This window comes from Ptychodera flava, chromosome 3 (assembly GCF_041260155.1).
Source record: "Ptychodera flava strain L36383 chromosome 3, AS_Pfla_20210202, whole genome shotgun sequence".
Classification (NCBI taxonomy): Eukaryota; Metazoa; Hemichordata; class Enteropneusta; family Ptychoderidae; genus Ptychodera; species Ptychodera flava.
The window spans coordinates 44,651,963-44,673,892 of NC_091930.1; the positions used below are offsets into that span (position 1 = coordinate 44,651,963).

General features: G+C 37.1%; 1 protein-coding gene across 2 annotated transcripts; it reads right to left on the reverse strand.

Annotated features, from left to right (window-relative positions):
• Positions 1–592: 592 nt before the first annotated feature.
• LOC139126880 (arylsulfatase J-like) lies at positions 593–21,476 on the reverse strand. Of its 2 annotated transcripts, none has more exons than XM_070692812.1 (15): positions 21,273–21,476; positions 19,473–19,584; positions 18,834–18,885; positions 10,375–10,478; positions 9,531–9,637; positions 9,167–9,231; positions 8,571–8,672; positions 8,009–8,072; positions 5,027–5,124; positions 4,303–4,445; positions 3,757–3,818; positions 2,493–2,604; positions 1,961–2,004; positions 1,427–1,522; positions 593–915 (listed from the first exon to the last, which is right to left on the reverse strand). In XM_070692812.1, exons 1-15 carry the CDS (start codon positions 21,409–21,411, stop codon positions 740–742), a joined length of 1,476 nt encoding a protein of 491 aa, XP_070548913.1. In that variant the 5' UTR covers positions 21,412–21,476; the 3' UTR covers positions 593–739. The 2 variants fall into 2 exon arrangements, with proteins under 2 accessions (XP_070548913.1, XP_070548908.1); XM_070692807.1 differs by having other exon boundaries at positions 633–936; positions 21,273–21,463.
• Positions 21,477–21,930: the final 454 nt, after the last annotated feature.

Here is a 21,930-nt window from a genome sequence, read left to right on the forward strand (position 1 = left end):
CATACCGAATCAAAGAGCATTAAGATAATAGTAAAAAGCTGGCATCCTAAAAAATTAAAATACTTGAATTCATTAAAATAATAATAGAGCAGTGTGCTAGTTTTAAAATTTGGAGAACCACCTCAGCAAATTATTGGTAATGCCGAAACCTTTGTAGTGCACCATCTCTAACGTTCCGACAGGTTCATGGATACACACACAAAAGATCATTCCATCAATCCATCAATCCATCCACACATCCGTCTATCAACCCACCCTACAACCCACCCACCAACCCACACACATACATACATACATACATACATACATACATACATACATACATACATACATACATACATACATACATACATACATACATACATACATACAGACACAGACAGACAGACAGCAGACAGACAGACATACAGACATACATACGTACATACATACACACACACACATACATACATACATACATACATACATACATACATACATACATACATACATACATACATACATACATACATACATACATACATACATACATACATACATACATACATACATACATACATACATACATACATACATACATACATACATATTCGCGTTTCCTTAATACATATTTTATTGTCTAAGATTCCGTATCTTTCAACCAAACTATATGCACCGTAGTGCTCGTAAACAACTTGTACAAAACCATCAAGAATTACACTTACACCAATGACATTGTTAGGGAATAGAATATGTGTCGTTAACACCATCCGGTGGACCAAACTCCTCCAAAATTATTTGGATTTGCCTCAGGATCATGGTACGATCTGTCAAATGCCGGAACGACTTTCTCATATTTTTCTTCCAGACGTCTTGTCAACTCTCTAACTTTGTTTGGCATTATGTCAGCCAAATTTTTGTGTTCAAGTGGATCATCTGTGGAAGGAATGAAATCACCTCAAACTGAAATGTTTCCGAATGAATCCAGTCTTATTTCTCTCTACACAGTTTTTTTGTCAGAATAACTATGGATTAACAGAATTGATCATAACAGGGTATGTCACAAATACAAAGTAGAGCAAAAGTACAATGTTTGCAGTATTGATACATAATTTATATGTTTTTGAAGTACATCGCCTTTAAAATTTAAACGATCAATTTAAATCGCTGGATACAAGCTTGTTGGTATCCGATTCAGTACAAAAAATCACATTTCATAACATTTTCACTTGGAGTAATATATACAGACAGTTTACTGAACATTTCAAACCTCGCTATCGCTGTCAATCACCAATCTTTTTTTGTCGTCTGATGACTTTGCGTGATTTAAGCAAGTTGCCTGCAATTCCTTCATTACGAACTAGACAGTATTTTAGCAAATGTCAGTATGAAATTGTTTGAGATAATCTAGTGAGTATCATATGTCCTGAACAAGGGAGTTCAATACCTTTTAAGTTGAACAAATAAACACCATTCTCATTTTGCTTCAAACATGTCTTGTTACCCCATTTCCCTTCGGCCTCCGGTGGTGGATCCCAACATACTGAGAGAGAGAGAGAGAGAGAGAGAGAGAGAGAGAGAGAGAGAGAGAGAGAGAGAGAGAGAGAGAGAGAGAGAGAGAGAGAGAGATGCCGCCCAATCACTTTCTCATAAGACATCCAAAAGAATTTAAACTTATACCACACCACATTAAACAACATGACGTATATATGCATTCAAAGATGGCCAACAATCCGTTTTCTAATTTCATTATGAGACCATGTGTTGCATTCTATACTTCTAAGTATTTCTAAGACATGGCTAGAATACTTTTTGTATATGATAGAAATTTAACAGTGTTGAGATAATTATTGATGAATGTTTCATATGTGAGAAAGAAAATCATGGGAACCAATTTGCTTTGGAAGACCGTCCCCTTATTCAAAGTAACACCTATGAATACTCTTTTCCTATTCAGTTCAAGTGGTCTCTTCAAACTTACCGTCCGTATAGGGCAAGACATTCATAAATTTGAAATTCCCAATCCTATCGGGAATTCCAGCGCAGGGAAGAAAGGTGAAGGAAAGAAAGTACAAATGAACATTCGTAAGATGAGAATCCATTAAACGATCACTCAAGACGCACTGCACATTAATTTCATTAATTCACGAAAATCCAATGTATCATTAACTGAACGTGCATATAGTTGTCTGATTCATTATTATTGATGTTCAGAAAATTGGACCGATCGCTAACTAAACGGATACCTTCAGTTTTCGAAGGTAAAACCTTTGAGCGCCAAAGTCAATCTTTGTCACCTTTACAAAATAAATGCAAGTCAATTTTTTCAGATTTTTGCCAAACTTTTGATAACAAACTTTAGCCAATGAAATATGATGTTCATTTTGTTCAAAATTATCCAAAAAATTACAGGAAAATTGAATAGAAATTGTAAAATGTTGCACTAAAATTTTGGTGGAAAAAATTATGACACTCAAAGGGTTAAGTCGATCAAACAATTTGAAGCTATTTACCTAATCGCTGCCTCCCCCTGTTCCGATATGATGTTGTATACTATTTCATTCCTTGGTGATAAAGAATTCGTCGACAAGGCTTTCCATACATCCACACCATCAATTTCTTGATCTTGAGAAGAAGCAAAAGATATGGCTAATATTTCCCTTTATTGTCAATTCATCAGGCATGTATGTATACAATAATTTCTGGTCTTTGAATGCAAGAACGATGGCCATATCTCATTTCATTGAGATTCGAAATTGTTATATAAAGCGTTTATCATCAGAAACACAAATTTTTCCAGATGTTGCTTAATTCAATGTGGTTTTGGTATGGCGTAGTGTAGATTAGTGATGAAGTGTGTAGCGTTTTGTAGTGTAGCGTAGTGTAGTGTAGTGTAGTGCACTGCAGTTTAGTATTTTAGTGTAGTGTAGTGTAGTGTAGTGTAGTGTAGTGTAGTGTAGTGTAGTGTAGTGTAGTGTAGTGTAGTGTAGTGTAGTGGAGTGTAGTGTAGTGTAGTGTAGTGAAGTACATTTTATTTCATTGTTCGGTAGCGTATATATGTGCGATACTTATGCTTTGGCGTTAAAATGCATCCTATCGGAACACACCGTACCATATCGTATAGTATCTACCCTATTGTGTTTATAATGCATTTTATAATACTGAAACGGATTGTACTTATGCTTGAAAAAATTATTAGGACGTTCACCGTTGTCTAACAAAATTGACAGGCACAAAACCTCCTATTATATTCGGGTGCAAGGTGTGACATTAAGGATCTGTGGACGTCACTAGTTGTTTTTGATGGTTTTTATTTCTAAATCTCGATAACTCATTATGTTGCGGCAACCATTTTCGATAAAAATCAAGATTTTGCATGGTTATTACCCTTCATTCTTTGTTGGTATACGTACGTTGCTCTACAAGTTCTACCGGTAAACAGATGACGTCATTATGTACATCACTACGCGATTGGATGCGACCATCGCCTTTCCAACAAATTAACAAATTCGGGATGAATGTTTGATGTCGCACGTATTTCTATATTCAAATTTTTGGACAATATATTTAACAATACAATTATTAATCCATGAGGTACATGATAAAACGTTTACGGCCCGGATGCGGGTTTTGCGAACTTCGGTCGTACAGGCCCTCGCACGCTCTGGCCCTTCCGCTTTACGACCTCGGTCCGCATCTTGGCCGTGACAATTTTTGTTTCCTACGAATACAAGCAATTAAAAAGTTAACAAATGCCGCAAAAATGATATACTACACCTCGTATTTTCCCGCCTGCGACGCTGAGAAGAGTTGGATACCAGTCAACAATGTGAATCATCCTTCAGTAAAAAACAAACCAGGATGAAAGAGCATTAATCGCTGACACGGTAATACAGGATTGATAAACCTGACTACGCTTTGGCCTATCTTTGTCAATTATTGAATATATTAATTGGTGACATAAGCCCCCGGTAACTGTACATTCATTTGACTGGTAGAGGTAAAGCATTATTTTTGCACAAATCTAAATGCAGAATTCATCGAACACTAATCTGTATGTATTATAAACTCTTTTTACTTGACCCAAGACAAAATGTTGACTTAATATCATCTTTAGACAAAACATTTATTGAAAAGGATATAAGATCACTTGGCATTATTCGTTTAAACGAACAACAACAACGACGACAACAACAACAACAACAACAACAACAACAACAACAACAACAACAGCAGCAGCAGCAGTACAGAGCGCACTGCCTAATTTACGCCTCTTTCAGCCGAAGAGAGAAGACGAGATTTGTATTCACGACACGTACATACCCGTTGTAAGTATAACCTGTTTTCTGAAGCATGTTGCCGTGAATGAAGCCAACAGCTCGAGTGCCACCTTCAAATAATTGATGTTTCTGGCCCAGAAGTGGCCAGTTGCTACCCTGGTGCGGAGGAAGGGTTGGTGCCCCATTCTAAATACCACAAGGACAAAAAGTTACACTTTACGAAAGCTATGACAACACTTAGGTATTGATGCCGACGTCAACACCACTAAACACGATTGGAACTAATTCTCGATGATTGCATTTTCATATTTTGCAAATTTCTCAAAAGTGTTAGGTGCCCTATAGCTAAATGTTGCAATATTGCAAATTACTTATAAAAAACAAGTGTGTAATATAAAAAGAAAAGTAGATGAGATAACAATTGTAGATTAAATCGACATTACTTCACCATCCAATTATCCAAACTTAGTTCCAATCGCGTTACTAGTGGAACCGACAAAAAATACCAGCATTTGAAGAACATTTATAGTGTTTTGACTTGCTGGTATCTCAAACGTCTAAGTTGCAAAAGGTATCTCATCTCGTTCAGTTTTGCGTTCGAAAATGCTGCCCTGTAGCCATTCTCTCTCAAAAGCCCAACAGGAGTACGCACTGGACACTGTCTCAAACGAGACTAATGACGTAGCTGAATCACGTATATACACACATTTACAATGTAAACACTGTTGATTCTCTAGAAAACAAATATTATTTAAGGTTATACTCACATCTGATGAAAAAACAAGTAAAGTGTTTTCCCATAAACCATTTCTTTTCAATGCGCTGACAACTTGTTTAATACCATCGTCCAGAGCCGTTGCCATGCCTTTCAACGAACAAGAGGAAGAAAATGAACATGACATTCAACGAACACATTTTAATATTTCTAAAAATATTATCATGCTTAAGTCCGCCTACATAATAAATAAAGCTAAGTTGCTATGCTTTGTATAGGAAAAAAGAATTATAATTCTTTTTCAATATTTCAGTTATCACAATCTTGAGTTCTGGCATAAGCTCAGAGTACCCAACTTCAACCACACCAGCGTCAAGTTTCATTAGCCAATGGCGCTTGTCAGAAATCTTGTGCTGTGTTTTTTAATCTCTATGGTTATAACTTTCAAAATTTAGTATATTTAGATCGGATTCGAACACATCGTACAGTATCCAGTCACCAAGCCAAGACATCACAGTCCAAACCGCTCTGCCGAATCTCCACCCTTGAATTGTTCAAAAACCGAGCTTGTTGTTACAAAGGCGACCAAAGAAGGTAAGGAATTTTTCGACTCAGTTGGCATAGAACAACTGCATAGGGTACGAATTTTCATCACCCTCATTGCCCCATCACATTCTAACATGTGTCGACTTTCATGAAATGTAAAAAACACAGTTGGAGCCTTCGAAACGTACGATCCAACTATTCTTCAACAAATGTAATTTATCAGTGGAAAACCTGTCGCTCACTTGGTAGGCCAATTTGCTTACTTTATGTGATAAATAAACAGAAAATATTTAAGCAATAACCCCCGCCGCAGGAGTGTATACACGAGATTTTGGTACAATGCGCGACATATAGCACGAGCCGATAGGCGAGTGCTATATGGAGCGAATTGTACCAAAATCGAGTGTATACCCGACTGCGAAGGGGGTTATTGCTATTATATTATATCAACTTGCGTGTATTTGTTGTCTTACTTGGGTATTTTCATCACTCTAAGCGCCAAATGCAGAAAACGGACGTCTGAGAGATCGAACGTCGGAAATTCTGCGCCCGAGACTGAGCATTTTTATAAGGATTCCGTACAGGCACACAGTATTCCACGATAAATACGCATTACGTCCATATCGACATTGCATTTTATTCGCATGCAACACGAACGATACTTGTCAAAAATACCTACTGCACTCACACAGAAAATGGGTCAAGAGTTCAAATAAAAGAAAAAAGTAACAATTTTTTTCGTAAATTTACATAAGAACAATAGTCCTGGCTTTTTTGGCATACTAAAAATAGATTTGTTTCTTTCTGTACCGCATACCGTCGCGACATTCAGTAGTGGCACAGTGAAGTTACAGGATCTATTTTTGATGGATAATTTGGACGTTAATTGTACCAGAAAACAAGCAGTTTTAAATAATCCAGACTTGCGATGACTACAACTGTGATGAACAGTTGTGCAGATTCTGAGTGTGTTGCCCGATGCAGGGACAGCTGGACGCTGACACTGCTCGTTGCATTTGATGTCAAATATCGTCGCAGTCGCCAGGAGTCATCCTATTGTTATTTTGAACTTCTTGGTCTACATCGTTAGGACATCCCGATCTGTTATAGCCCAAACTTTGGTAAATAATATCTGACATACCGTTACTGTGAGGAAATGTCAATTTATTTGTGTATGAACGAATACTATCTTCATTTTAAAGAGCGGTATATCGCGTCTCGACTCCCGCAAAGTGCACGGTGCGCTGTCGCCCTAACATTTGTGTGCATCATACCCCAAACGTGCAGCTTCAGAGATGTCTTTCATCATCGATCCCAACTTATTTACACCAAGAGGTGAGTTACAGACCCACACTTTATCTGTGTATCAAAATTCGGTCTTCGGTCTTTGAAACAAAGACTGTTTCGGTCTTTCTCGAGGGTCTATGGTTTAGATATGTACGTTCAAATGCACCGACCGGGCAATTTTCGAAAATGCTGGTTTAGGGGCCCGTTTTAGCACTGCTATCAGTGCTAAAACAGTATTTTAGCATCGGTTGAATGAGCTCTCTTCCAATCAGAATGGCGCATGGTAGCATGATATAATATAATATATTATCTACCTGTGACAAACGGCTTTCTATATACATATATATTTCTTTTATAATGCGCAGATATAGCTTTCTTTCTAAGACTATGCAATGATAACCTTGATAATTTGAACGTTTCACCAAAAAATCTAAATATTACAAATAAACCTTACGGATATCTATTGACATCAAGTATGCTATTGATTACTTGAAACATACTCAGGAACTGTGCATTGAATATTCTACAAGAATATTGCCGTTTTCCTCAATATATTATACATTAAAGATGTCTTTAAGTGATTTTTTTAATATTTTGAGGATCAAAATATTTCTGTACATTATTGCTTCATAATTTAAGTGACTGTCTATTTTTTCGGCCAAAAGGTTGATATATGAGGCTGAAAACAAAACAATATCTCAAAGTATTTTAAAAACTCTTCTCCGATTGCACTGGTCATTCTAGCTGATTTTACATTTACGTAGTCAGTCTTTGAGGCATTAAGCGCCTCGAAAGTGTACGACATAAACTTTTACTCAAACTTCCCTTAATTAAACTTTCAACTATGGTCTTACCAAAAAAGTATAGAAATAAGGGGCAACCATGCAAATTTTGCCACTGGAGTAACATATAGCTTGATATTTACAGATATGTGAAAGTAAAAATGGCCGCCATCCTAGTTTTAACTGTATTGTAAAAATAATTCTCGATTTTCGGAAACTTAAGTCAGTAAGTTCTCTCTGCAAAAGCTTAAAAATGAGCCCTGCCAAGTGTAAGACCAGAAAATAATTTAAAAATTTGAAAGACCGGATCTGTGTCTTCGGGGTGCGTTAAAGCTAAAGAGTAAAATATGCTATTGTTTACAAGGTTTAGTGTGAGGGGTAGCTCAGCGATTTGCAGAAAACGTGTAGCTTTGGCTTACCCATTAACGTTCTCCGCATTTCATTCTTAACCGAAGGATACATATCAAAATACTTATCAGGAACCTGTCGGCACAATTAGCAAAACATTAGATTATGTTAAATGCTATCAATGTTCTGATCTATCTATCTATCTATCTATCTATCTATCTATCTATCTATCTATCTATCTATCTATCTATCTATCTATCTTTATGTATGTATGTATGTATGTATGTATGTATGTATGTATGTATGTATGTATGTATGTATGTATGTATGTATGTATTCTGTCTGTAAGTGTCTCTTTGTCCATTTTACTTTTTGAAGAGTTGGCAAAGTAAACTGCTAGAGGTTAGGCATTAGCATTATCTTACTTAGATGATTCGACAAATAAATCCGTTTTTTAAATAACAGCCCCTCCAGTAGCCGAATATGAATTTCTCTATAATCCTAATGAATTTCTCGATCATTTTTGGACATTAAAAAGAGCTGATACCAAACACACTTTCACATACACAAACAAACAAACAAACAAACAAACAAACAAACAAACAAACAACGGAAATTAAAAAGTGAACCTACCTGTAATGGTTCATGGATACTTTGATAGGCAAGGTACATGAAAAATGGCTTTGCCTTGTCGTGATGGTCAATGAATTCTACAGCCTTATTACTGAACAGGTACTGTAAAAGAGGTAAGAGTTTTGTTTTTCTCGGGATAATAAGGGTCAAGATGTCGGGCTTAAACATGGTCTAGATTTATTAATGAATTCCATAAGTTGCAAGGAATGGAGGTTCTCACTAATTCCAGCAATTAAAATGATGGTTATTTCACATTATCATTCAGCCTCGTAACAGCGGAAGCATATTTTAAAATTAAGCTACCGTCCTCCAAGTGAATTTCAACACCATGACAAAGCATGGTCGCCGATCTTCAAAACAAATGCAGTTTAAAGGCAAAATTCGAAAACATTTACGTTGCTCGTCCATTATTACCATGGTCTTAAACTGTTTAATTTGTTCTGATGCCATTTTTTCTATTATCTTAACACTCTTTGATTTGACAATAATGTTTCTTTGCTGGTTGAGGGATCGGTTTTAGCGGTTGAATTTATGAAGCAGGCGCTTTCGTCTTACCGTACGTGACTGATTCATATGATGTCATTTTGAATACTCACTGTTGAATACGTCCCGTCTTCACCCCATACTGGATCAAAATTGTCGTGAAGGTCGAGCCAATTGCCTAAAGGTCAAAATATATGCGATGCTACATGAAAATCTTTTTTTATCAACGCCATTATGAACTTTGACATCCTGGGAATGCCTAGAAGAGCATGTAGTGAATGGTTATCATATGTAATACGGTGTTTTCGATTGGGTTCGAACTCAAATGTACGGTATTAGTGAACAACGGTACCCCTTGCACTTTTCTCCTATTGATACGTTTGTAAACATGTATGGGGACGTATAAAAATCTATTATCTTCAATAGTACGTCTTCTTGTGTTGGAAAAATACACAGCAAGAAAATGCGATAACTCACCTGCCATATGCGTGTAATAATCTTCTGAAGCTAAATAGTATCCATAAAATTTATCAAATCCTCTTTCGTTGGGTGTGTATGCACTTTTGCAATAACCCAAATGCCACCTTTGCATGATATAAATATAGGAAAGACAGTAAAAATATGACAAATTATCATATACCTCGAGCTACATAAATGCTAATGGTAAAAGACGCCCTCACATTTGTGTAATATATACCGTATCATGGCGCCTAGGCACACTTTGCCAAATAAGGGCAAGCGAATGCATTTTACAACAACTTTCATTCTGGTTACTACATACGTACACGTGTATGTATGTATGTATGTATGTATGTATGTATGTATGTATGTATGTATGTATGTATGTATGTATGTATGTATGTATGTATGTATGTATGTATGTATGTATGTATGTATGTATGTATGTATGTATGTATGTATGTATGTATGTGTTCTATGTATGTATGTATGTATGTATGTATGTATGTATGTATGTATGTATGTATGTATGTATGTATGTATGTATGTATGTATGTATGTATGTATGTATGTATGTATGTATGTATGTATGTATGTATGTATGTATGTATGTATGTATGTATGTATGTATGTATGTATGTGTGTGTATCTATGTATGTATCTATGTATGTATCTATGTATGTATCTATGTATGTATATATGCATGCATGCATGCATGCAAGCATGCATGCATGCATGCATGAATACACTTTGTGCGTGTATGTATGTACATGTATGTTTAGATGTATATATGTACACAAACATATATGTGGATAATTTTACATTTTGCCCCTCGTATACATGCATGCATACATATACTTACTTTCCCACCATATAAGTCGAATAGCCGAGGTTTCTAAGTTTTCTCGGTAGAATTGGAATGTCCGATGGAAGTCCTGTCGGCATTTGTCTTCTTACTCCTCCAGTCTGAAACAAATTGCTTTGGAGTTATTATACGAAGTATGGTCAATGTTGCCTCGTCTCCGAGGGATGTGTCCGTACTTTGACGAGTTACGGCAAGAATTCGATGTGGTTTCGACAGCCACGTGTAATAACCCCTTCAACGTGCATGCATAATGGTTGTGACTATTTTCCTACGGATTTTCCGAAATTAACATCGATATCAACTGAAATCAACCTTGCTTACTCATAACTTTACTCACAGAAAGCTAGTTTCTAACTTCAAGGAGTAATGGCAACTTGTTGATATTATTCCCCTGTTGGGCTATTCCACTAGAAGAGGGGTACTTTTAGAGCAAAAAATGTAAAGACGAGGATGGCGACACAAGTTTTCACAATCTGCAGAATGATTATGTTTTAGTTTGGAATGGCGGTAGATGTGAAACATAGGCTGGTCTGTTTAAAATGAGTGTTTTACAAACGTAACTTCATCCCTTCGCGGAAGTTAAGAGGCCCGTCTAAAATCGGGTCTAAGTAATCGCACTCACGCACCAGCGTTTGACATTAAAGGTATTCTGTCACCTGGCCCAATTTTGCCACACTTACCATGGAAAGAGCAATCACAGATTTTCAGCGGGTGGCCGCTTTTTAGAAACAGTGCCCTCACATGGCTATTTTGAATAACAAGGAACGCCGCTTTTACCATATATGGGCATATTTAGATTACAGGTGACTGTATGAATTTAAGCTAGATAGAAACCGCTTGGAACGCAAAATAAGCAGCTTTACAACATCTATGAATGGAAAGTGGATTTTGCAGATGTGAGATATGCTGAGTTTACCATTCTAGAAAGGAATTTGTAAGTGAATTATGGAAAAGTTGAAGTGAGTACACCGTAAAGCGTCGTAACTCCTTCATGTACATTTTGTTGCAGTGCGTATAAAACATTTCAAAGTTATTAACATCGTGGTATATTTTCGTCACTGATTTGCCAACAAAAAATCAAACTTGTTTTAACTACCACATGTAAACGAAACTTTTGCTTTCTTCGGAGTATCTTTGATGTAACATTTTGTATCAGAAACCTCAATTAAATACGATCATGACCTGTGAATCTCAAAGTACGAATCGGAACATAATATGTGCACTTTCTGTGTCACGATTATTTTCCTGTGTTGTCGGATTTTTGTGGCTCATTTATGACTATAAACGAAATACTTCACTAGCTAAATATTTAAACTCGTCTACAGGAAACTTGTTGTATCGCGGTGCTATCATAATGCACTGTCGTTCAGGACCATACTCTTTATATGAACAGCGTAGACGATATGGAAACACCGTATTGAACCGGCCTTGAACGATGAAAGGTGTCTGTCGCAATACGTACAAATTTTTAATGCATTCTTTTGTTTGTTTTTGGTAAAACTGTACTTATATCTATAGGATACTATTAAAGTAATTTTTTGTCACGGTAGTAATCGATGCACTATGGTCAGCTATTAGCCCTACGGCAGGTAAGAGTCAAGAATGCTCGGTTATGACACAGTCCGTGGATAGAGGGACTGTGGTTATGACTACGCCGTAGCCGTATTATAGCCCTGCCTAGCCCTGCGTACCGTGCGGTGTGTTCCCGGCGTTATAACGCCGAGAACACAGCACGGTACGCAGGGCTAAGCCCCGCCACGCAGAGCGGAGTTGCACGTGTGTAGACGCCAAAGAAGTAGCCGAGGCCCTTCTTTTATTGTACATGTGGTCTATGGTCCTTGCAAACTTTGCAGCCACCTTAGTCTGTGTTTGGTGATTTGTGTTCGTCCACAGTGTTTCCCTCTATTGTGGTGCAGGGTAACATAGTGAACGGAACATGTACACATAGGTCCACACAGCATCGTACCTATGGTGCATCAGGAAAACATGAGAATTGTTTTTCTCTATAGAAAGGGATTAAATGCATACAATTAGCACCTAGTTAAAGCTTTTTTGCAACTTTTTAGAGAACACAAACGGACCCTGAGCATTTCCTCTAGTATTAATAATCCATGCAGGCACAGACCTTGTCCGTGATGTAGGGGACACCACAGTTTTTTACTCCATGGATTCACTACATGTATGTGGATTGGTGGGACATTATGGAATTTAGTTTTCTTTTTTCGGCCCAACCATGTGTGTTGAACATCACGTTGAAAACCTATGATCGAAGTTCGTATTTTAAGACTACTATACTTTACAATATATTCAACGTTTCAATGTAGATGAGTGTTCAGCTCTGATGTATGTCACACAATTTCTGTATCGTTTGCTGTTTTCTAAATCCACCCCTATGTTAGAACCAACTGAGAGGGAACTCGGCATGGCGTCTCAAACGAAATTGTGTTGCAGTGTAACAGCTTTTTGTAGTTTAGAAGTAATATAGGCAACAGGATGTCTGACCAGTACATAGGCCTAGGGGTAATTACATATGCTCAGAACAGCAATTGTGTCTAATCACACACGCGCTTTGTGAAAGGTGTCAAAACATTTGGCTGATCTGACATTTGTAGATAAACATCGAGAGAAGTAGTACAAGTGCATGTGTTATAATCCAAAGCAGGCATGTTTCTGTGAGGGGAAAAGTTGGAATCACCACACACAACACGGATTATTCATGCTACGAACTTTACAGAAGCGGATGTTGCATGCATGTTTAGTGATGTTAACGTATCAAATAATTTAAAATAAAGAAAGATTAAAATACTCTGTTTAGTCTCGTTTTCGTAAAAACAATACTATATCTCATAAACATTCTTCAAGTAAAAATATTAAATATATTTGTTTAGTTCCCGAATGATAAAACGTTTATGTGCATGAGTCACTGCGCACTTTAAAGGTACGGTTATCTTGTATTTCATCGTAACTATATAACACGTCACACAATATATATTTTTTTACTTAGTAATTAATCTTTTCATACCCGAACAAAACAGCTTACAATGATTCGATCTTTACTGTTGTATTTAAGCACATCGTGACTAATACAACTAACACGATTGGAACTAATTTGGGATAATTGGATCTTTATATTTTTCAAATATCTCAAAAGTGTTAGGTGCCATAGAGCTGAATGTCGCAATATTACAAATTACCCGTAAAAACAAGCGTATAACTTAAAAAGAAAAGCAGATGAGCTTACATTTGCAGATTAAACATACATTACTAAACTATCCAATTATCCCCAATTAGTTCCAATCGTGTTAACTAGTTTTAACCACCTAAAGATCAGATGTATTTGTAGACTTTAAACATAAACAACTCACAAAATCCAATTAAGTTTAAGTATGTAATATATAATATATAACATGGTTTATTGCTCTGGAAGGTCACCGGCCCAAATCGCATACATCACAAAATATACAGAAAATAAGTTACAGTAAACAGACACAGAGATAAATAAATCATTGATAAACAAAAGAAGAAAAGGAAATACAATACTTCAAACATACTCTTTTCTCAAATTGAAAGCTTTGTACACAAATATAGCAAGGTTTGATATTATAACTTTGTTATCAGATGACATAAGAGAATAAATTTTTCAATTGAAGGTTGTCTATATGACCAGACTGGTAAATAGGATTCTCTTAAATTCTGATAAAGGGGACAGACAGATATAAAGTGAAATTCATTTTCAATTTCTGTCGAATCACAAATCTTACAGGTGCGTTCCTAAAGAGAAATACCACAAACCCTACCTTCTTCAATTTCTAAACCAATACCCGAACTCCGCAAACAAGCAATTGATCTTCTAAATTTCATATGCATATCAATAAATAAGTAATCTTCTGGTAGAAAGTTTAACTTAAAATTTCTATAAAGACGAAGTTTATCTTTGGTACAGACTTCTGACCACCAGTTTTGCTTGAAAATATCACTTGCTCTGGTTACGAAAAGTTTTAGGAAGCTATTGAAATCCCCCGGCCCCTGAAATAACCAAACTTCCCCAAACCCATGGTTAAACAAAATATTTTTGACATGCGTTGTCCAGGATTCTTTCCCATTGTCATCTAGCCGCACCGCAAGGTTATAACTGTGCTTTGCTATTTTGTTTTGTGGCATTTTTAAAAGTTTTAACCAGTATGAGATCACTTTTTTCTGAGTGACTAAGAAAATGGGACACCTGCCACAATCACCTAGCACACAGGCGTCCGAGGTTGATGATTTAACTCCAAGAAATCTCTTACAATACTTCAATCGAACACATTCGAGAACCTGGTATTGTGTGTAACCCCAAATTTCTGACCCATATGTGATAATGGGCAGAACCATAGCGTCGAAAAGTTTAAAGTACTCTTTAAATGGCAAGCTGCCAGTGTGCTTGATCATTCTAAAAATGTTGCCCATCGCCTTCCTAGCTTGATCTGCTAATATTGATGTAGCTTTACTCCAGGTATTCCTACTGGAAAGCATTAAACCGAGATATTTGTAATAACTGACCGTTTTCATACATTCCCCATTAAAAAACTACCTTTCAGATTTTTTCAAAACCCCGCCACGTCTAAATACGAATTTGTAATTTGCTCATATTTACTGACAGTTTCCATTTGCTAGTAAAAGACTCCAGTACTGTAAGTAGTCTTTGTAAACCAACTGGAGTATCACTGAAAATAGATACATCATCTGCATACAAAGGGAAAACAAATCGTGCATTTCTTGAGTAATCTGCATACCACAATGTCCCAAATTTTCCAACATATTGTTCAGTTTATTTATAAAAAGAGAAAAAAGGAAAGGGCTTAGCATACAACCCTGCCGGACTCCGACAGAGCACTAAAAATAATCAGCGATGCCTTGTCCAGCCCTTACACATGATTTCAGCTCACTATACATTGAATTTAAAATACATAACATCTTACCCTTACTCCCTCAAAGCAAAGTCTGTACAGTAATAAATTGTGGTCTACGGAATCAAAAAGCTTTGCTAAAATCTATGAAAGCGCAGTAAAAACGACCTTTTGAATTACAGAGGTACTTTTGAATCATAATATGCAGACTGAAAATATTATCAACTGTACTGAAACCACTTCTGAATCCCGCTTGACAATCGGAAATACAACCAATTGTGTCTTCCCATTTCCTTTATTAACAAGGAGCGTGTATTTAAAATAGAAGTGAAGATCTTTCCAAGAGAATTTAGCAGAGTTATACCTCTATAATTGTTAGGGTCTATCTGACTGCCTTTCTTATGCAGCGGAACAATGATCCCTTTACACCAATCGTTGGGATAAACCCCTGAATCAAAAATTACATTGAAAATGAAATGCAAAAGAGGTATCAGAGTGTCCTTAGCTGACCTATAAAACTCATTTGGGATGCCATCTGGCCCTGGTGATTTACCTGATTTGAGTTTGTCCAGTGCTTCTTGGACCTCAGTGACGGTAATGTCACCGTTAAGAATTACATCTAGATCAGTATTTAGTACACTGTCACTAAAGTCAAAACTGTCTAGAAAATGTTCTACCGTAGCGTCAAAATTACTTTTCTGTCTGACAGGATTGTGAACAGAATTAAAATGCTGAAGCCATTCAGTTTGCGATATCTCATAAGTACGTGACCTTAAACCTGAAAAGCGCTTTACTTGCTGCCAGATACTCCTTGTGCTGTTTTCAGCACTAAAGAGCGTCACGCGCCTGTTTATTAAAATTTGCTTTGCTGACCCGACATAACGACCTGAAAATTCTCTTTAGATCTTTGTATACATTCAAACTTTCTATTGTGTTTAAGTTTCTAAACTGGCGAAGTGCTTTGTACATGTTATATTTTGCAGTTTGACATTCTTTATTGAACCATGCTTCTTGTCGCAATTTCCTATTTATGTTGTTCCCAATTATCCGTTTGCTTTCTTGTTTGTAATCTTCAGCAGCCCAAAATAATAAATCATAAAGTCTACTCATACATTCCTCTACATCTCGTCTGTTAGATTCTAAAACTTTTCTAGTCCTGTTTTGTCCCTCTTGTGAATGAATATTTGTTTCGAAAGAGCCTACCTTGTCTTTGTCCCATTTACAACGTTTATAATTACTGCTTGAAGCCAAATCTGTCGTCTCATTTCTAGACAATAGATTGATGGGCAGAGTTAAACATAAAGGAAAATGGTCTGAAATACTGTTATCATCAACCCAAAAAATCACTGATTTCCTTAAATAAATGAGTAGAAGCTATAATGTAATCTACAACACTATTACCATTATTTGCAATGCAAGTAAATTCGCCTGTAACATCAGAACAAGATCTTCCATTTAGAAAATGGATAGAATGATCACGACAAAGCTCTAATAACCTTCTACCAAATCTGTTCACTACAGGATCTTTTGAAGAACGGGTCTTATCAAAAGTATCTTCTTCATAGCTATCTGTTGCTAACGGGATGTAATCAATAGAATCATTGATGATATAATCGTAATCCTGTGCAGTTCTAGCATTGAAATCTCCCATAAGTAACCAATGACAATCTGGGTGTTTGACTTTAAGCTCAACAATTTGATTATCCAACAACTCAATACCATTCGTTTCAGAAGTATAGCGTTATGACCCTTCAGGGGGGACATAAATGCACCCTAGGATAACATTTTTGGACAAACCAAGTGTAGCAGCGTCTAGTATGAAGAAGATGGCATCTGGTAAAGTTGTTGACAAACGAATGACCCCTTTAGAAGAAACATTATTTATGAAAACACTAACTCCTCCCCCAACCCGACCTTTATTGGCTTTCCTTTCCCTAAAGATATGATATTCGGTAAATCCAGTAATATTTCTATCAAATACTAAATCTTTGTGAAACCAAGTTTCTTGTACACAAATGACATCAAAATTTGTAACAAAATCAAGAAAAGATTTGTCTAGTAATTTATTATACAATCCATGAACGTTCCAAGACAGGAAACGCAATTTCTTTGTCTTCCCAAGTTCGTCCGTACTATTTCGGCCTTGGCCACGCCCCTGGCTTACATGTTCTTGTCTTTCTACACAACCCGATTTTTCATTGAATATGTACACCTGTCTGTTACCTTCGTCGTGGCTGATTAATTTAATATAATTTACAAAAACTCGAATACCTCTACTTATCAGCTCCTTTCTCTTGCCAAACAGCTTCCTCCGTATGTACCGGTAATTGGTGTGCTCTGAGAAATGTCCGTCGACGTAAATATTTGTTCCGCGCAAGGCTTGGCTCTCTGAGAGTATCTTCTCTTTATCTTTATACCTGGAACACATGGCCATGATCGATCTATTTCCTCTTGACCCCGCCACTCTATGAACTCTTTCAAACTCTATGTTGTCTTGAATGATCATTTTATCTGCTATCAAAGTCTTGATTTTCATTTCTGTCATCTCCCAGGTTTCCCCTTCCTCTTCCGTCACACCTCTAAACACAACATTGTTTCGTTTTGATCTGTCTTCAAGCTCTGAATTCAGCCGACGTAGTCGCCTTGTCTCTGACGTTAACCTTGTGATTTCTTCTTCCACCTCGTCCAGTCCTTTCAACTTTTCTCCATTTTCTTCTGCCATGCTTCTAACTTCACCAATCGCTTCTTCCATTTTATTTAATTGACTTTCCATCCTATCTATTTTCTTGTTCAGTGTCTTTGTGTCTTTCTGTAAGTCCTTTATACTGTTCTGTATTTCCCGCAACGCTGACATCACTGGTTCATCTACATTTGAGGCGGGAGGACGAAGTTCTCCCGTACGAGTCAGTGTTGACTGTCGGGTATCAGGCCCGGGATTTAGTTCTACATCCCCAGAGAGCTGGATCAGTCGGTTTACATACGGAGTTTTCGTTGCTGGAAGACACATGGCTGAAGTACTTGAATGAAATTGAATGTTCAGTAGACTGGGACTTGTGTCGCATGTTGACCCAGTGAAGTACCAATGCGAACTGAAATTTCCACAATTGTATAAAATGTGCATGCACTTGACACCTCCAATTTCAGACAATAGTAGCACATCTGATGTAATTTTGCCTGTAGCGATCAGCCAATCATAGAGCGAGTCAATGCCAAACACAATGCCGAAACTGCATAGTGATATGCAACTACATACCAAGGTACAGCAGGCTAATCGGAATGCAAGATCGTTCACCGCGCTCCACTTCGAAAATGGGGTGTAGTTGTGAATGGCAATCCCTTTCCAACTTTTTTGATGAATAAAACAGCCGATAGCAACCCTCCATGTAGAAATGTCGACACCCATCACTTTCCAAGTATATTCACATGTACGAAGCAACGATGTTTGATCATTTAGTACTAAAGTCTGATGGCAAAATTTCAAAACTTTCTGGAGTGACACAATGTGCATGCGTAGCGGCTGTTACTGTGACGTAATCATTTTAAGTATGTAATGTACAGTAATGATCTCACCTGGAAACCAAGTCGATAGGGGTAATATCCACTCATTAGCGCCGCCCTACTCCTGAAATTGCATCCAACATTGTACAAGGTATATCATTTGACCATAGAAATTTGTTAAAAGACGTATATTAGGGAGATGATCGATCACTGATGTCTTATATAAATCTGTAATTACAACATTAGGCTGTAGGCCTAATTTTAATCAATACAAATTATCTCCCTCCTTGCAAAGAGGAAGGGGGCGTCCGATCAGGTAGACATACAAAATCCGTCCCTTTAGCAATGAATTGATGGCAAACAGAAACGTTATGAACTAACAAATCGTAATTAGGCTTAAGTTCGACCAGTAGAACAAATAAAAGAATAATTGCCCACGGCTAAGTACGAGGTTTAACCAAGAGATCGCGTCACAAACTCTGTGTTAACAACAATGAGAAAAATAAAATGTTGCTTTCCATGAAACGAATAACGCTTTAAGAGACAAATAACTAGTTGACCGACGCACAAAACAGTCTCTCTCCTTGTGCACTTTTTACGATGAGATACACTGACTTAAATTACCGCTTACAACAAAAGTATGCCTTTTCTCATGATATTGACTTACTCTACTCAATAAATGCGCCTTTTTTTCGATACTTCATTACTTACGGACTGCAAGATTGAGTCACATATGACTGGTTCAGGATGACGCCACCTCTGGCAAGTTCATCGATAGTAGGAGTTATGATGTTGGGATTGTTGTAACCAATGTCAGCCCATCCTAAAGAGGAATGAACACGAGAAGCCACGCAAGAAATGTCGTCTATAAGCAGAAATTATAGCACTGAAAAAAGGTTCATGATAATAGGAACTTATTCTACAACGGCAGGATTAATGTAAATCTATGCAAATGTAAGGAAGCCACGCTACTGATCGAACGTGTCGTGTTTGGTCTCAGAATCCCAAAATCTTGTCATGTTTCCGGAGCCCATTTTGTCGTTGAATCTTTCATATGATGGCTGTGAATATATAGTGACTAAACCTGAGTCGAAATTAAAATGAAAAAATGTTCCGGGTTTTTTTTTTTTGGTCGGAGAACGCATGTGTTTCAAAATGTGTCCCCGGTACGACCATTTGACCCCTCTTTGCATATGTCACGAGAGTGCCCATCATGATTAACTTATTATACAGTCAAAGCGATGCTTTGAGAAGTCAAAAACTCCGGCCCAGTATATGCAAATGGTGCGTCAGCAGTAATCCTCTTATTGTGCGCCAACCGTCCTGTAACTTGCAGTTTAAGGAAGAAAATTAACAAAACATTTGTAACTATTTTAAGTTATTTGCATTTCATTTTCACCTTTTAAAAGAGAAATAGATTTCTTTTTGAAACATAAATTACGCCTTTTACTAGTAAAATTGTAGGATAGAATCTCTAAGCTCAAATTAGTGATTTTAGAAAATTTTGAGAAAATTGCCGCATGCAGAGTAGTAAATTATACTTTTGACGTTGATAGTCAGTTAACCCACATTGACTTTGAAATTTCAATTTTTCTCTATTTTTGACCGGTATCATAAAGCATTGAAGCGACCAGGTTTGAAGCATTCCGGGTTGCACTTGATTAAGAATAACGAGATCATAAGCGACTTGTTCTGAATGGCGTGACATTTATTAGCGTCGCTCAATTCATAGACTGCACTTAAAGTACTGCATAGAAATTCTGACAGAAACCAACTTTTGTGAAGTTGAGATGATCCGCTGCACAACTCTGTCTCAACTTGCATGAATGTAGGAGAAATCATTTCCAGTACGGTCTCATTATAAGCACGCGATGCCCCGTATTCTTGCCGTGCGCGGAGCAGGAGCTAGTTTAATTTGTTCATCGTAAAACAGGCTGGCTTAAGAGTGCTGAATGACAAATGTGTTCTCATCTAACTGAGCGCTCACCTGCACCAGGAATCTGAAACAAAGTGGCAAATCTTGTGACCGTTCGCTATGAAACTGACGTAAAATAGAGGTATCTCCGGAACAAATCAATTGTATGGCTATAAGCTGCTCCTGGCCAATTTCAAAACAGGCAACTGGTGTCAACTTCATCACCGGCGGTACGAATGTACGCGGAAAGAATTAGCAGTAATTTCACTTGAAACTACATCATTTTGCATTCACAGAAACCTATACTTGATCCAGTGGATTACTCCACAACAACATTGGATAAGAAATTACTATAGCAAACTGATATTTTGTGAAATATATGGCTCTAACAATGTATATGAAGATTGGTAGTCAAATTTATGCACAGCCTCTGAGGCAGATAATTGGGTTTTTTGACGCAGAAAAACAATTGTAATTCGCCACTCGGTTCATGTACTTGACAATGCTGAGGGCATGAAGTCAAAAAACCAAGAAATAAAACAGCTAATGATGTTACAGTTTGAATATGAAATGTTACACAGAATATACCAACTTACCCAGGTCATCAGCGAGGATGAATACGATGTTGGGCTTTTTCATTTGGTTCGTCCTTTTCTTTGGAAAAACGTTAACGTACCACAGGAGACACCCAAAAGTAAACAAACTTAAGATGACAAAATGTCTGAGAAGCTGCATCGTGAGATTGTGATTCACCGGGGCGTCTCTTTTCAACTGGGCCTGGGAAAGTAGGAAGCCAAATATCATATGTGCGCATGGTATATTTTTTTTCTAAAAGATAAGTTGAATTGTTTGTCTCGCTTAACTATTGTCCTGGAGCAAGTAACAGACTGTAGGGTCAATGCATTATACTACTGCTGACAAGCGCTGAACCGAATGTTAGCATTTGTTTCAAACCACACAAAATTGTATTCATAATGCCAGTAATTAAAATTACATATGTTTGATAGTAAAAACATTGGACTATATGTGCTGTAAGGTGTACTCGGCGTATCCAGGTAACGTCCGACGCGCTGATTGAGAGCGATGGAGAAAACACAAAACCCTCATCTATATGTTTTGCAATCACATTTGATGGATATGCAGGGTCAAAGTTCCTTGCAGGACACATTGAGTGTGTTTTGTATTAGCGTGGGTTATTGTCTGTATTTTAGCTGAATAGTGCATATACAGATGAATGAAGTTAAGAATCCATTG

Bases quoted from the DNA above. Each gene is read 5' to 3' on its own strand.
- LOC139126880 (XM_070692807.1), bottom strand. From the start codon at position 21,411: ATGCAGCTTCTCAGACATTTTGTCATCTTAAGTTTGTTTACTTTTGGG. The intron at 18,886-19,472 runs GTAAGTAATGAA...ATGCAATTTCAG, and splicing joins GTGACTCAATCTTGCAGTCC to GAGTAGGGCGGCGCTAATGA. The intron at 10,479-18,833 runs GTGAGATCATTA...AATTTGTTTCAG, and splicing joins CCTATCGACTTGGTTTCCAG to ACTGGAGGAGTAAGAAGACA.